At 43.3% G+C, this 17728-nt stretch overlaps 1 protein-coding gene across 5 annotated transcripts in view; it reads right to left on the bottom strand.

The window, feature by feature from the left end:
* TAOK3 (TAO kinase 3) overlaps positions 1-17728 on the bottom strand; it is a 119338-nt gene that overhangs the window by 45500 nt on the left and 56110 nt on the right. For 2 of the 5 annotated variants that reach the window (XM_033135737.1, XM_033135736.1), the window contains exons 11-13: positions 17460-17541; positions 15891-16079; positions 9827-10033 (exon numbers count right to left, since the gene is read on the bottom strand). In XM_033135737.1, coding sequence (XP_032991628.1) covers positions 9827-10033; positions 15891-16079; positions 17460-17541 — 478 coding nt within the window. Of the gene's footprint in view, positions 1-9826; positions 10034-11420; positions 11952-15890; positions 16080-17459; positions 17542-17728 lie in introns of those variants that run through there. The other 3 variants (XM_033135738.1, XM_033135739.1, XM_033135740.1) reach the window with 3 other exon arrangements.

The following is a 17728-nucleotide window of genomic DNA, read 5'->3' as shown; positions in this document are numbered from 1 at the left end:
TGCATGTGGGTCTGCTCCTGTTTCCCCGTCCCTACTAATTGACATGGGGCACATGAACAAGCATTGGAACCTCTTACCATTTCCCAGGAGACTTTTCATCGGATTTAAGTTCTGTATAACATTCAAAAAGGCCAACGAGATGGAACAAGGGCAAGTCCGCTGTCCATCCACATAAGTCTAAACGGATCTTGTGAGGATGCTTGTGGGACATAAATACAGAAGGAGTAAGGTCTCGTCCTTGGGCTATGCAGGAGAGATGTTCAGAAGTCGAGCAAGCACATCCTTGGAACTCACCGATAATGGTTTAAAGCCTTTGTTTCCTATCTGCCTGAATTGCAAACACAGCCAATCAACAGGCCAGTTTGTTTGTACGGTATGAAAATAACACTGTGTGGTTGTTATTTTTGTTATTGTTTGCAGAACCTTTTCCAGAGGCTGTATCCAGGAGGACCTGGGCACCATCTCTTCCATTTTCTGCTCCTTTTTCTTAGCTCTGTAAGTGTAGCGGATCACTAAATGAGAAGTCCTAAGGTGGTGCAGAAGCATCATCAGTGGAGGTTCCTTAACAGCAAGTTACACAAGCATGGCTGGAATACTATCTGGGTGGCTTCTTCAGCAAATCCAAGTGCATATATCCAAGGAAGCTTGAGGAAGGATTCCCATTTCCAGCAAGAGGAATTGACTCACGATGTGTCCAACATTGCCACTTTATGGTTTTCTAGGGCGGAAGAGTCTATGCTTGCAGGAAGGATGCAATGTTTATCCTAGGAAAAACTGACCAGGATTCTCCTTGACTGACAAGTGATGAAGTGCATCTTTCAGACCATAGCTGTTAATACAAATAGGGTAAGATGCATCTAGCATGGAACTCGAATGTACAAGCAGCAACTTTTTTGAGGAACTATAATCTGAACTAAACAGGGCTGCTTTCCAAACAAGGAAATTTTGTATAATAAATAATAATAATAATAATAATAATAATAATAATAATAATAATAATAATATAAGGTGCACATTAAAATTCAAAGGAACTTGGAAAATCTCATCAACTGTATTTGGAGGCTGAGCAGGGACTCCAACTTCACATCCATTGTCATGAAAAGATTCCTCTTACGTGGATGTGCAAACTTCATCCACCGGTGTGATGGAGAAATAAGCAACCTACAAAGGCTACTTGATTGAAGTTGGCTTTATTCTGCATCTTCACCACTGGCAGGTAAGTTTTATGCATGTGGGATTTATTTTTAGGACCACAGTAAGCTACTCTATACTGAGACATAGACCACTGGTCCATCTAACACAGCATTGTCTACACTGACTTCCAAAGGCTCTCCTTCTTGCCCTAACTGGAGATGTCAGGGTTTGAACCTAGGACCCTTTGCATATGATGTGTGTGCTCCATCACAGAACAAAAATAAAAAAACAAAAAACAACAACCCACACCCAAATTTGTTAAGGATAGAGGAAAACAGTATTTGGCCAGACTGAGAGGCCAAGTCTGCATTTTATTGGAGGAGGCTAATGGTTGCATTAGGGACGCGGGTGGCGCTGTGGTCTAAACCACTGAGCCTCTTGGGCTTGCCGATCAGAAGGTCGGCGGTTCGAATCCCCGCAACAGGGTGAGCTCCCATTGCTCGGTCCCAGCTCCTGCCAATCTAGCAGTTTGAAAGCATGCCAAAAAGTGCAAGTAGATAAATAGGTAGCGCTCCGGTGGGAAGGGAAACGGCGTTTCCGTGTGCTGCTCTGGTTTTGGAGTTCCATTGCACCAGAAGCGGCTTAGTCATGCTGGCCACATGACCCGGAAAAACTGTCTGAGGACAAACGCCGGCTCCCTCGGCTTGTAAAGCGAGATGAGCACTGCAACCCCAGAGTTGTCTGCGACTGGACTTAACTTTACCTTTTTTTTTAAATGGTAACATTAACTTAAATGAAACTTAGCTTCTAATCAAGTATCAAGATTAAATATTTAACTTCAAGAAAAAATCCTTACGATCCCAGTGGGCAAAATAAATAAATAAATCTCTATCCCATGAACCTATATTTAAACATACGTATAAGTATCTCTAACAGCATTAAAACAACCATGCCAGAGACTGGAAGCCTATAACAAGTCTATCATCAAAAAGATCCTTCCTGCCTACGTTGATTTTTTTGCCCCGATCCTTGATGCATGTAAGGGCTGCTTCAAAATGCAAGCATATAGTATCTCATTGAGTATCCCTATCCTTCTGCAGAACTCTACATGTGTCTGGGAGCCTCCTAGAACTTTGGATTAGAGGAGTTAATTTTTAATCATCAATATCTATGTGTGGGCAGGAGGGGACACAGGCCTTATGCCGAGACCGACAGACAAGTATTATTGACTCTGGCAGCACCTCCCCAGGATTTCAGACAAGAGTCGCTCCCAACCCTACTGGAGATGGCAGAGGTTGAACATGGGACTTTCTGCATGCAAATCAAATGTTCTAACACCTCCCTTCCCTAACAATGCTCCTGTTCGTATAAACATAATTCTATCTTACCAACAAATTCTAACCATGGCTAACAAAAGCTGTTTCCAGTTCCATGGGTTGCGCTCACTAATTGTCTTGAAGCTGTTGGGTTCAGAACCCATTGGGAGCTGAGCAAGACCAGAATGGGTCTGGAATGGCAATGGCATCTAGCAATGATCAGCAGGTTAACAGGCAACAGGTCACGCTGAAGGAAACAAGTTCCAAAAAGGAGAAAACAGCCATGTTCTGGAGAACCTGGGAGAGCTCTTGGTAAGAGGGCCTAGGCAATGGAACCTTCATTTCAGCAGCAGCCTGCTTAACCAAGCACCCAAGGAGTCAAGGAAGTCACTGACTGCTCAAGTCCCATCCGCCAGCTGAAAAGTAGCAGTGATATAAGGAGGCAGAGCTCTGTCTTGGAGTTTAGCAAACCACTAGGTGGCCACTAACTGTGCCCTTGAGCACAAGCTTACATGGGACTTCAGGTGCTAGAAAAGATGCAGTTGCTGATCATGGCTCCTTGCTCAGCAAGTCTGAACATGTCACAGAACTTGTCCCCTGTTCTGCCTCGTACTCTTGTTTCTGTGTTGTTGCATGCTGCTGGATTCCCCGCTCAAGACTCCCACAGAAGAGCCTTCTGCCTCAGAAAGAAGTCTGGGTAATCCAGGACAGGGACCTACTATTTATTTAATTTATATTCCTCCTTTCCTCCAAAGGAGTCCAGGGCAGAGACCGATACCCTCCATGAATGATATTGTTCACAAACACAACCCATCCCCTCCACAAACCATTTTATCCGGCGACACGTAATTCGCTGCCCTGGGCTCCTTTGGGAAGCGTGGGATAGAAATAAATTAAACAAACAACTTTGAACACTTTATTTGTGAGCATGCAAGCAACTCATTTACTAGACTTCTGTTAGCTCTACAGCATCTGGTTTTCCAACTGGATCCAGTAATTCAGCTTCCTCTGTTGTGCCACCCAAACCCCTTGCAACTCGAGAGATACAAGTTGCTTCCCCCTAACCTGACCCAAATGCTAATAACCAATAGCCTATGACAACTTAATTATTTAACAAGCCCACATTTAGATCCCTTTCTTCTTGCTTCTGTAACCGGTTATTTTCACTCTAAGCTAGCTGAAAGCTATACTCTGGCTCCAAGTGAGACTTCTTAATTTTTAAAAAAAAGTAATCTTCCATTTTTAATCAGACATAAGACCAAACTGGACAATATACAACATTCACAACTACATTTTGTATATCTGTAAGTGTGTGCGTTGGGTATTATTTTTATTTTTTTTAAGGAGGAGGGTGTTAAACGGTAGCTGTGAATGGGGGCAACTAGAATTAGGACTGATGCACATGGGGAGGGGCAGTTTAACCCTTTACCCCACATGTTGTAGTTCTCCTCAAAAACACCCTCTCTCCCCAGAAGCCATTTGTTGTGGGAGGGAATTAGGACTGATGCTGAAAGCTATATTCTGGCTCCAAGTGAGACTTAATTAATTTTTTTAAAAAGTAATCTTTTTTAATCAGTTGAATCTGGCTTTGAAATAATTTCCTATATGGAATGACAGGCTTGCACTGGTTGTGCAAGTTAGGTGTCCACGCGCTGGCCACTCTACTGATTTCCTTATAACGAAATAACACCATTCAGAAGCTTGGAAAGCCTCAGGAGGAAGGAAATTGCTGACACCATTTGAAAGGCAACCCCTATGCCATAGGCATGTGGATTGAAAGGACTGATACGTATTGGCAGTGGTTTCTCTTCTGGGCTCACAAACCTCAAAGGCACCCGATTACCAACCGTACATCTCCTTTCACCTTGGCACAAACTCTTTCCAGCTCACAGAATTTGCACCCACTCATTCCAGGTCAGTTCGTTGCTTTCTGCATTGCTGGTGTCAAGAGACTCTGGAGTCCTATGCCACCCTATTCAGCTTCCATGATGAAAAGTACCTTCTTCTCACAGGTCCCCATCGTGTTCTGCCATTTCGCTTCCTTATGGTCTTACCTTGCATGTGAAATCCACAAACTCTTCATTATGTCTTCTCCAGATGGCTCTTTTGCTTCATTAAAATGTTTTCCTTAGCACTTTCAAAATAGCCTTTAAAACCGGAGTGTCCAGAATTCACATTTGTACTGAAAGACTGGTTGAACAGTTGTACCATAATAAAGCTGGCATTTCCAATTTGCTTGAGTGTTCCTTGATGACATTGTCTTATTTAGGCATACATTGGCTCTGATAATTAATATATTCTTTGGTTATTTGGCTGCATTTCATGATTGTTTCTAGGTATTGATAATGATTGTTCCTAGATACTTGTAATTTTCTACCTTTCCCACATGGTCATTCCTTTTGCTTATTTTCTAGTATCTTAAAGTTTATTTGGGAATGTGAACATGAATTCAGTCTTACTGCTGCTTTTCTTTAATATGCAGTTCTACAATACCTACGTTCTTTTGTACCATTTCCGCTCTTAATAGACAAATGTCATTGTACGATACTGAGCCGTCACCTTTAAACTGAACAAGACTGAACAAGGAAAAAGAAGAAGAGGAGGAGGAGGAGTTTGGATTTGATATCCCACTTTATCACTACCCAAAGGAGTCTCAAAGCGGCTAACATTCTCCTTTTCCCTTCCTCCCCCACAACAAACACTCTGTGAGGTTAGTGGGGCTGAGAGACTTCCAAGAAGTGTGACTAGCCCAAGGTCACCCAGCAGCTGCATGTGGAGGAGCGGAGACGCGAACTCGGTTCACCAGATTACGAGTCTACTGCTCCTAACCACTACACCACACTGTTCAAGAATGGGATGTTTTCCCCAGAATAAATAAGCACCCTTAAGGGCTGAAGGGCATGTACTTCTCCCCCCCCCCCCGGCTCATGCACGATGGTGGGGGGGGGAGGCCAAAGTGAAGGGAGTAAATATTACAAGACCTCACCAGAAGCACCCAAAGATTGTGACCTCTGTTCAGCCTGAATTTCACAAAGAAACAAAATCATGAATACATCTCTCTCTCACAGCCTTCTGATAGGAACATTTATGGAACCACCAGTCCTATATTCTCTAGGCTTCTTCTCAGAATGGTTGTCTTTATATCTACTTGATTCTCATCCATGGAGTAATTCTGAAGCTTAGGGGTATGAGTAAATGGGATCTCAGGCAGTGGTTTTAACTAGCTTTGGCAACTATTCCTTGATGCCGCTCATGCCAGTGTGGTGTAGTGGTTAAGAGCAGTAGACTCGTAATCTGGTGAACTGGGTTCGTGTCTCCGCTCCTCCACATGCAGCTGCTGGGTGACCTTGGGCTAGTCACACTTCTTTGAAGTCTCTCAGCCCCACTCACCTCACAGAGGGTTTGTTGTGGGGGAGGAAGGTAAAGGAGAATGTGAGCCGCTTTGAGACTCCTTCGGGTAGTGATAAAGCGGGATATCAAATCCAAATTCTTCTTCTTCTTCTTCTTCTTCTTCTTCTTCTTCTTCTTCTTCTTCTTCTTCTTCTTCTTCTTCTTCTTCCTCTTCTTGCAAGCTTCAGGAAAACAGCACAGGCCCCCTTGGATGCCAAAGCACTGACAGAGAGCATTTTGATTCTAAATCTCCTATTGCTATGAGAGGGAGCAAAGTTCAAGCTGTCATCTGCCACTTGATAAGGTATACAGCTAAAGCTGATGCCTAAGCAGTTAGGAGGCTTTGTGGAAAGAGGGAGGAGAGGTCTGTTCCCCAACCATTTTACAATCCAGCATTTCACAGTTAGCTGCTCAGATGGTGCAAACATTTAAAAAGCTCCTGGATCAGTCTCCGCCATGCTCCACCCTTGGTCTGATCAAGGGGAGCTACTGCTTCTGCACCTGTTCTGTGGCCACACTTCTTTCCTTCGCCTTTCTACTGCCATACCTTTACCTTTGAAACATAGGGAGCTGCATCATATCTAGTCAGACCCCTGGCCCATCTAGCTCAGTGTAGCCTACTGACTGGTAGTGGATCTCCAGTTTCAGAACAGTGGACTTTCCCTGACGTGCCTCAGGATGCCAAGATGTTAACCTGGCCTTGTGTATACAAAACAGGTGCTCTATCATTTATTCTACCTTGCCTTGCTCTTACCTTGCTTGCATTCAACGTTGTCTCAGCCTAAGCTTAAAAGGAACCGAGTTTGCCATCAAGTCCCAAACAACTAAGCTAGGTACCAAACCTATTTCAGATGTGCACTTCTATAAAACCTCAACATTTTCCATTTAAAATCACCACACAGCAAGCAAGCAAGCTGGGCTGTGTGTGTCTTACGTGTGTGTGTGTGTGTGTGTGTGTGTGTGTGTTTTGAAAGGGGGTAAGCAGCAATTTATACTGCACCATTCATTACTGATGCTGCGTGGTTTTATGTACACACATATATACACATATATAATGAAGAACAAAGCACCTCTGATTAAGTCTAAATTGGTCTGGCACCAAAGAGATCTTGAGACAGAGCAGAAAGCCCACCAGAAATGTCAGCTCAGTGTGTTGTAGCAGTGAAAAGGGCAAATTCAGTGTAAGGGAAAGGGATTGGAGTATGGAGGTAAGCCCAAACTGGCATTTTGATGTAGAAATGTCTCCCTTGCTGTTTAATAGCCAGGGCAATCTCAGACTCCATTTGTCTCAAATTTAAGTTTTTTGGGTGATGTGGACAGATCATAACCAGGAAGAACCTCACCTATACATTTCCCACTTCATGGAAGAAGGGTAAACCGGCCTCAGTTTCAGATTTCTCCAGTAAAAAGTATGTCCTGGGCCAATGCACGTGTCACACTTTTAGCTGTTCATGGGGGTAGTATCCTAGTTTTGAAAAGTCCTCTGAATGTGCATTTCTCTACCTGAATACCAAGGCATATTCCTCTCTTCCCCATCTTAAGCCTGCTTCAAGTGTGTGATGAGGAAATACCCCCGTGAGTACAATATTCATGGGAAGGCCTCAGATTGTAGAATTATTAGAGAGAAAGAGAAACTTCTCTCTATCCACTTTCTTCACATCATTTGTAATCTTACACACCTCTATCTTATTGTCCCCCCCCCCCTTTAATCCCATTTTCTCTGAACTTTGAATTACCAAATCTTGCAACCTTTCCTCACAGGGGAACTGCCCCTGCCCCTTGATCATCTGAGTTGCCCTTTTCTAAACCTTCTGCAGCTCTACAATATCTTTTTTGAACTGAGGTGAGCAGAACAATTGACAATATTCCAAGTGTGGTCACAACACAGATTTGTGCAATGGAAATAAAATACTGGCAGTTTTATTTTCAATCCCTTTCCTAATGACCTCTAGAATGGAATTTGCCTTTTTCACAACTGGTGCACACTGGGTCATTGTGAGTCCAAGGTCTTGCTCTGGTTTGGATTACATCAGTGTATATGTGAGTTTGGGGTGGGGTTTTTTTGTCCTAATGTGTTTCACTTTACAATGAAATGCACTTGCCATTTTAGTGCCCATTCACCCAATAAGGAAAAATCGTTTCAGACCTCCTCACAATTTATTTTAACTGTGCTGGACAATTTTGGTTATCATTAGTGGATTTGGCTATCTTGCTGCTCAGCCTATCTCCAGATCACTTATGAACATGTGAAATAGCACAGGTCCCAATGTAGATCTGGGAGAACTATCAATTTTTCCCTACTCTCTGCTTTCGGTTTCCTAAAGATCTAATGTTCCATGAAAAGGATCTCTCTTCTTATTCCATGACTGTTAAGGTTACTCAAAAGTCTTTGGTGAGCAAATTTATCAAGAGCTTTCTCCATGACTGGAACAGGCACATTCCTAGTCTATATGAAGACAAGTGAATTCACACATTACTAATATTCCTTCTTCAGATGGCTGACTGTCCCTCAGGTATAATTTTCTTTCCTGTCTCCCTTCTTATAAAAGGTCTTAATGTTATTAATTCAAGTTTCATTAAATGCTTGTATTCTGTTCTACTTTGCAAACTTTCAGCAGGCAAATGGACAAGATGCTCAACTCTCATTTAAATCAATAGGTTATGGTATCTCTGACTATTTCTGGATTAGGACCATTACTGTAATGCACTTAAGTTTTCTGGTGCTGCAGGTTCTTCTGTGCTGCTCTTCCTTTCCTTCTTAAGGGTGCACAGAAGACAATGTATTGCTCAATGTATGTCTACTGAAGTATTAAAACTCTTCCACAAGGGAGAAACCATTTTTGTACTTTCAAAGAAGAAACAGAAGCATCTTCTAAACCATCTCAAAATATTATGTGTAAGAGTTTTGGTTTCTCTTTGGAAGTACTTAATCAGAGGTGCCTCTAAGGTAGGGCTGCAATATCTGCAAATAGGCAATAAGTTATATTCAGTGTACACTTAAGGTCTTCTGTCCTTCTGTTCCTGCATGCAGTGCCTTTCCCTTTGTCTTCTTATCCTCTTGGGCCCAAAGGTGGGCTACATGGTTACCATGCCAGGATTTATAGGTGCATCACCTGACAACAGACAATTTTCAAACACTTTCAAAGAGGAAGAGAGGCCCACAGTCTTCATTTCAACACTGTGCAGTTGCAATTGCTGCTGAGCGAGTCTAAAAATATTATTCCAATGGAAGTCTCAATGCTAACACCTTCTTTTTGCCTTGGGTCACAGGCTCCTGAATGTATCGTTTCCGATGGCCAAGTGAGACCAGGTGACAATGTGTATAGTAATGTAGGAAAACAGGAGAAGCAAGCGTGCATATTTCAGCCCTCCAAAAACATACCTTCCAGGAGTGACCCAGTTCACTGTTAACCTGTTGAGGGGGAAATCCAAGCACAGGTGGGTGGAAGTTACTGAAGTTATCAGATTAGTTTGGTGGATGTGACCATTTCAACCAACATGACAACCAGTTGGGGGAAGACAGATGTTCAGAACACAAGGTGGTGGTGGTGGAGTTACAGGCAAGGACAAAGGTATACATGCAGAGCTGAGGTGCAAAAGCGGGTGAAGAGATTAAACAGAATTTTCTTAAAAGGACAAGTCAATTCTTTGTCTCAGAAGTTTCTCCTCACTGACATCTTAAGAGGATTAACTGTTTTTAAAGGTACTCGCATCTTACACATGCGTGTCACTTTCCAAACACTACCAAAAAAATGTGAGTCTCCATTCATTTTCGGGGCACTATGATGCACACACTTTCAAAAAATGCATGTCAGAAAACACTGGGAGCGGCCCTAAATCCTGCAAAGGGCACAGAACCTCCTCACTTCAGCTGTGTGAGAAACACCCTGCCAGTTAACTTATAGTACCTTCACAGACCTGAAGCAGCAAGAGCAATAAAGCAGAGATTGCCTGAGACTGGGGAGAGAGAGCACCAGCGAACATACCTTCTTGTGCACAACAGAGGAAGTGGAATTAATGGTGCTCTCGTCGTCATGCATCATGACCAGCTCAGAGCTGCTCTCATCCATGACCTCCTGTATGCTGTTGACACTGCTGTTCTGACTGCCTGTGCTCACAGACATGCTGGGGATAGAGTGGTTGCTGCCCAGACTGTCCATCTTCCTATTCAGGTTTGTCCCATGCTCACTCTCCTATAAGACAAGGGGCAGGAGGGTTAAAAAAGAGAGAGAGAGCAGTATATGCACCACAGGAGGCAAGACTCCAACACACACTTCTGCAGTGGCAAGTGTGCAGGAAGGATCGTTTTCATATTTCATTAGTAATTTTTCTCTCTCATCAGATGCGATGGTGGCATTGAGGCAGTTCGCACTGAGGAGGTACCCTTCCTAATACATGCTTTCCAGAAAATCTTCCCCGCCCACTGAATCTTTTTGTTATTCTTGCTCTTTTTAAAAAGTCTTGTGGCGATGCTACCGCACAGTGCAGTTACCCCAAAGCAAAGCTGTGTCACTGCCACACCTGAACTGAAAACCTCAGCTTTTTATTTCTTAATGCACTGTGGCCTTGTTGTGCCCCAAGAATGCTGCCTTGTCATCCTTGTGGGTTCTATGCAGTGGAGTCTAAAAGCAGAGATGGCCTTCCTAGTTTGTTCTTTCAACACTGTGCATGGTGGGGAGGTCTGATAAAGTCTGTAAAAGCATATGCACAAATGTGCACCCCCGATATACATGGTTAAATTTGTGCATGGGCAAGACCTAAAAGAAAAGGTGATGGTGGGAAAATCCTTTTCCTAAGAGATTGCGGAGGGCAAACACATGCAAAATTGGAAGTTGGAAAGAGGTCTACATAGCGAATATGTAGGCATGCAAGTTATTGTTATTGTTTTTTTAAAACACGAATAAAATGGAGGAAGGGGAAAGGTAAGAATTGGAATGGAATGAGATGAGATGAGATGGAAAACACTGGACCTAACAATCATTGCCTCCAATTAGGAACAACTTGGTAGGACGCCCCTCTTTTGTTAAATACAAATGTTTGCATTTAAGATATCCTCAAACAGCATCAGATGACAAACAGGTCACAGTATTGAATACAGACCAACAAAGCCAAGAACTGGCAGTGAGGACATAACTCTTCATATTTCAAACTGTAGTATCATAGCAATTTGCTATGGGCTTTAAATGAACAGTGCTCCCAGTTTTTCATTCTTGTACTTGTCTACCATTTGAAAAATCCCAACGGTGAGGCCTAACCTTTATTGGTTTCAGAGATCTGGGATGCAGGGTCTAAAGCAGAAAAGAGGATGCTGGCAGGAATCTTTCTCTGGATTTACCACCTTGGTTCCCCCCATTTTTCTGGGAGAAAAAACAAAGGAAAAACTACAACTCTGATCCTAAAAGTGCCTACCTTACTTGACATGATGATTAGTGAACTAGTGTATTTCATTTGTAAATCTAAGATTCCAGATTTCATTTGTAAATTTAAGATTCTTGTAGCGCCCCAACCCCCCCAACTTTGCATTAGTTTAAGCACTCTTTGCCAAACAGTTGCATATTTTCAGAAATTGACCTAGCTTACCTTCATTTTCAATTGCCTCCAACGGCACCACCAGGGAACCAAACCTGCAGGTTTTATTTACTAAAATCCATCACCTTCATCATCACATGAAGTAGCACTGTGATATATACCTGTATTTAATCCAGGGGTGGGTGAATACCCGCAAGGGGAAACAGAACTCAACAAAATTGGGGGGAAAGCAAGGGGGTACAGAGAAAGAAGGTGAATGTTCATGAAATCTCGTTTTCTTGGGGGTGAGGAATCTACTCTGCAGAAACTGCTGGTTTCAGTACTAGTACTGGAACCGGTGAATACTTAGTGCAGCCCTACATGAAACCTGGGTGTGTGTTTCTTAAAGAGTTGGCATGTGCAAGCCTGTAACAGAGAAAACAGTGCATAAAAGTACAAAAAAAAGTTACCGGTCTTAAGGAAATTATATTTTAAAGAAAATGCACACAGGCAACCTTAGCTTTCCATTTCCTGCTAAGCACATAATTGTCATTTTCTCAACATATTTTGCAGAAGTTCCCTCCCTGCAAATTTCAGAAAGTTCACTCCCCTTTAAAAAAAAACACCCTTTAAGATTCTGCATATCATGTGCCACAGGGTGGGGAGGAAGCAGTGGTCACAGATGGGAGCATTTCCTCCAATATTTACAGAGCCCTGGGAAAAACGTTAACTCACAAATATATTATCTGAAGAGCATCAACAGTTTTAAGTCATTATGCAGCCTTAGAAAGAAAAATTGGACTTGTACAGCTGAAACAGTCACACGTGCACTGATTGCATGGGGGTGCTTTGACATGCCCAGTAACGCTCAATTTCACATGCAGCACACAGATATTGTTTGGAGGGCTGAAGATCAATATTGTTTGGACCATTCCAAAGGTATGTATTGGGTGAGGGCAACTTGTACTAAGACAACGGTTTATTGATGCTTCTCCGCAATCAGCCTTCTACCACTTCAGCCCTCTCTACATCCCCTCCATGTGCAATCTAAATCTGAGGAGGGAAGGAAGCCTTTTTCAGTCTGAGGGGTGCATTTGCTCAATGGCAACCTTTTGTCAGAGAAATGGCCAAGAGTCTTTTCTTTGAACCATAGGTAATGCTCCGGCCATACAAGAGCAAGAGCCAGAGGATTCTGCCCACAGACCACTCCCCTCCATCCTGGTAAGCAAGAGGTAGGATCACAGTTCAGGGACACATACTGTACCAGCCAGGCAAAAGCGGTTGAGGGTGTGGAGAGAGCGAGGTATAACCTGGGGAGTCACAGGAGCCAGCCAGAGCTGTCTTGAGGGCTGCATTCAGTCCCCAAGCCTGAAGTTCCCTAACGCTGACATGAATTGAGGACTTGGGCATCAGTGTTTCCATTTATTTTGTAGGCCACTCTTGAGTTTGAACACTTGAATTTAACACCTTCACTGGCCTTTTCCTGAGGACCAAACCACATGTTACATTAAAACATGTAATTAAGCAACTGCGTGCTTGTTTTTCTCTTTGCTAAAACAGCAGCCACAGAAAGCTCGATCAGGATCAGGACTACAATGTAGTAAGGAGAGTTTACCCTTCGCCTCACCATAATCCTCCTAACACAATGCAAACAAATGACATCTCCAGTGCTATAGGAGATGGGGGAAAGTGTCCTCTCCCAGTAGATTAATGATGTGGGAAGAAATGCTCTGATTGTAGCCAGATTTCAGTGACAACATGAAACTTCTCGAGGGCTGGGTTGCGTCTGGCTGTGTAGGAGACCATGGAATTGGGAGCTTTCGGGGGTGGTGGGGGTGGTGGAAGTGATTCACAAGTTCCTGCTACTACTGCTGCTCATCATCAATGAGTGACCAAGTATTATGAGCAAGCATTAAGACTGACTGGCTGACCCACCGTCTCCATCCATATTCTTCATACAAAACTATAGAGTTTGTTTCCTTTAATGTTTTCAAGAAAAGACTGGCCAAGCACCTATTGGAGATGGTTTAGGTATACAACCTGGTGATGGTGCATAGTTGGTTGGTCCACCAAGTGCCTTTCAGTGTTGCAGTTCTACGTTTCAGGATCTTTTGGGGGGAGGGAGAAGTGGGGACAGAAAAGGTGCCTGCTCACAAGCAAAGCACCTATATGTTGGGCTGAGAACTAGAAATATATATATATATATATAGTGGTTACTATGAGAGTCTTGGTTCAACCCCCTGCCCCGCAAACAAGCCTACAAGTGTAGTTTCGGCAGCAAGCATATAAATGGAAAGTGGTAACCCTGCCTAACTTAATCACAGCACAGTAATAAGTTTGCTGACAGTTTCACCTGTAATGGGAAACAATTGTTTTTTATACATTTTCCACATTGGCACCACATCTCTCTAGGTTTTGTATGCCTCAGCGCATTTAGGTTTCAGTTACCTGAGAGACCGTCTACCCCTGTATATATGGACCTGTAAGATTTCTTAGATCTTCCGAGAAATTCTACTCATGGTATCACACCCTACAGAATATCACAAGGTGGTGACCTGAAAACAGGCATATTCTGCTGCCTTTCCTCTACTATGCAGTGCTCTTTCTTCTGTCATATGCAAAGCAGCCACCATCAGTTGCTTCAGACATCTTGTAAAGGCCTATGGTTTTGCTCAGGCCTTCCCTGAACCATAAGATTTGGGTCCCAATTTATGAGCACGAATTCCCCTGAATGTCTTTTTACTTTCTCTGGTGTTTTATTGATTTTAGGCTGCATTTTTGTTTTAATGCGTTTTGTTTTTATGTTGTACACAGCCTAGAAAATGTCAAAATGGTAAGCATTAGAAATGCTCCGAAATAATAATTATTTTTTATAAACGTTAGGCCATGGCTTGCTTGCTTTGATGCTGACTTTATAAACATAGCCTGGCCATTAAATTCTGTATGGCAAAATTTACTTCTATACTCAGGAGCGCTATCTTCATAATTAAATGGCCTAAGGTTGAACTTCCCTAGTATAGGCTTCCCAAAGCCATCATCATTGTTGAAAGCACCCCTGGAATCAAGTAGCAACTAAATGTGTTCTCTTAGCAACACTGCTTGTACTGAATGATTTTTTTGCCCAATTCCTCTACTTTGAGGGCTCATCCTTCTTACTAGATTTCAGAAGTTCTTTGAGAGCAGAGGTACTTTTATTCAATAGCAGCAATGGTCTGTTTCTTCAGCTGGGGAGTCAGGAGGCCCAAGGTTATGACATCACCTCCTCTCCCAAGTGGGCTCAGCCTCAGAAAAACCTAGCCCCTCACAGTCTAAAGAATCTGACAGCCACTTCTCCCCCAGCCTGGAGAAACTCTTAGCACTGGAAAATGGGCAGATTGCTTCAGAGTCTCCCATTCCTCCATAAGAAGGGAGCAGAACACCTGTTTCATCCTGAGGGTTGCACTGGCTCATGGGCAACCTTCCAGGCAATGCATGCCAGAGCAGAAAAGTGAGCAGAGCAACAGATGTGACTCTGACAGCAGGCTACATCCTAGCCACACAAAAACCCGAGGCTTTTTACATATACCTTTCTCCATCCAGGTGCAAAAAAAGTATCATCATCATCGTTCAAGGACACATTCTAGTCAGACAAAGATGCAGCAAAGAGATGGTAAGGGGTGTGGGTCTAGGAAATTAGTTCCAAGGGACAATAAGACAAGGGCTGCATTCAGCCACCAGGCCTAAGGTCCCCCACATTCTGCCCAATGTAGGCAAGCAGGGGCCATTGCCTCAAAATACAGCGAGTCCAGTTAAGATCAGGACAATGGCCTGTGGTGTCTCAAACACCAGATGGAGCTGAGGAGCTCTCGACATACTTTTGCACATGGCCTGACCAGTTTAAGGACATAAGAGACCACTAGATCAGGCCAGTGGTCCATCTGGTGCAGCATCCTGCTCTCACAGTCGCAAACCAGAAGTCCCCATGGGAAGCCCTCAAGCACAAGAGGACGCTCCCCTCCTGCGACATCCAACAACTGGGGTTGAGAAGCATTACAGTGTCTGACAGTTTAGCAGAGACCATGATGTATCTTCATTGGATCTTTCCCGCTTAACCAACTTCCAGTCTCATCTACAGAGTTATCAATCTACTTATCAGGCCCCCCAGTCTGTTGGACCCATCCTTCAATATAACTGTAGCCTGCCTTGCTCTTGCTTAGTTTTCTCAATAAAGTTAACACATTCAGACGGAGTTGACCTTATGTCTCATGTACTCTAGAGCAGAATAGAAAGGTGGGCAATCCTCTGTTGAGAATAAAGGTGCTTTGGGGGGTCTGCTACCTCCTCAGACTAATGGGTGAGGCTTCAAATTATTCTTTTTCCATAGACCTGGTGGCATACTCCACCCTCTTCAGACACTTAATTTCAGAAACCAAGAGGAAAATATCATGGCCCAGAAGTAAGATATAATTGATTCCTGTTCACAACAAAATTCAGCAAGTCATGCTTGTGAAAAGGGGGTTGGGGAGGGCCATGTGTGGTACAGGGGTCATTATTACCAATCACTGGTATAGATAAACTTGATACCTCCTCCTCTTCCTGAGACTCATTCAGAGGGCCATTGTGGGCCTCTTGGAAAAGGATTTTCTTCATTTTCCGGTACTGAAGGTTATCCAGTTCTCGCACAGCGTCCTTCGTTCTTTGAATCAAGTCTATTAGAACCCGTGGCGGTCGCGAACAGCGAACAAACTCATGCTGGTTTTAGAAGGAGACAGAAGCACTCTAGGTCAGAAAAGGTAAAACCCCCCAAAAACGACACACGTGTTCTCAGCAAGATAAAAAAAATATTTTAAAATAAATTAAATAAAAATAAAAATAAAAACTGTGCACATCGCGAAGGTCACCTTTTAATATTTCAGTTAAGAACATTAAATTGGAGTGATTAACTGTGGTTGAAAAATAAAGTTCCTTTAAAAAAAAATGTGATATCCTATATTTTTAAAAAAGTGTGTTCAGCATAGCTGTCAACCTTCCTTTTTCTTGCATTGGGAAACGGCCATAGCTGTCAACCTTCCCCTTTTTTTTGCAGTGGGAAACGGCGCTGGAATAAGGGAATTTCCCGCAAAAAAGGGGAAAGTTGACAGCTATGGTTCAGGATAGAAGGCATTATGGTGAGCTTTCCTGCACACCTGAATTCCAGCAATAAATAATAGTGTTTCCTCCCCCTGTGTTTTCAAAAAGGAAGTGGCTGTAAAATAAAATAAAAAGGAAGGCAAAGCTCCCCAAGGAGGCACAAATAATTCCCAGAATTTCTCAATTGCCACTATGACCTTTCCCAGCCCACTTACAGTGAGTATCATTAAGACACACTAATTGGAGACCAATCAACTCCAATAGACCACCCTTCATGACAGCCCTTTACAGCACCACACTGGCACATTAGGTTAAATGGCAACCAGGGATCTCAGCTATGCAGAGTGGATCCACAACCATGCAGTGCTGATTGGGGATGCACTTTGCTACTGAGCAGTAAAGTGGATATGCTGAACCCCCTTAAGTCACCTCCTCAGTCCTCCAATCTACCCTCACCTGCAACTCATCTCTAGCACCATGGCACATACTCGCCTTCTCTCCCTCTAGCCTAAAAGCATCTCCAACCTTAAACAACTTCAACCTGTTTATTGGAAGTTGCAGCATCCTATTGACTTGAGGGAAAAGATCCAACTATTGCATTAGAGAGTTCCTTTTTATGGTGGGTTTATACCTGCAGCAAAACTGGCATTTTAAAAAAAAAGTGTTTCTGGGGGAGCACCTGAGGGTTAAGTGAGAAGGCAGATGCTCTCTAAAACAACTCCCCACCCCCCCACCCCGGCTTGGTGCCCTCCATATGTTTTGGAACACATTTTCAATTAGCCCAGCTAATAATGGTCGGGGGGACGGGAGTCGTAGTCCAAAACAAGTGGCGGGCATCAGGCCGAGGAAGGGTACACCAAAGGAATCCTGAATATGCAAGTTGGGCGTTTCCCTGCACAGCACCTACCAGACCCAAATCAAGCCACGTGGAAACAGTCCTTGATTTTCCCCTTCACACTACCGAAAGTTCACATGTAGCCTAACAGAAATCCGAAAAGTTACCCGCAATAGTTCTGCCGACGACGGTCTTTCCTGAGGTATTTTCTGCAAGCAGTAATCAACAAATCCCCTAAAAGAGTTCGTCCTGAGTATAGGAACAGAGAAGACACAAGAATAAATTTAGATTTGGGGAGGTAAGGGGAAAGCATGACAAAGAAAGCCTTCAAGCCTCTCACCCTGCCATCACTCCCCAGACCACAAATTTTACTGAGTACCGTCAAGTGTGGTACAACAGATAAAAGGAATACTGGATTTCAGGTGCGCGGAACACA

The sequence above is a fragment of the Lacerta agilis genome, chromosome 17 (genome assembly GCF_009819535.1).
Source record: "Lacerta agilis isolate rLacAgi1 chromosome 17, rLacAgi1.pri, whole genome shotgun sequence".
Taxonomy (NCBI): Eukaryota; Metazoa; Chordata; class Lepidosauria; order Squamata; family Lacertidae; genus Lacerta; species Lacerta agilis.
Note: the sequence above shows the minus strand (reverse complement) of the source record. Positions and strands in the feature narration are given on the sequence as shown.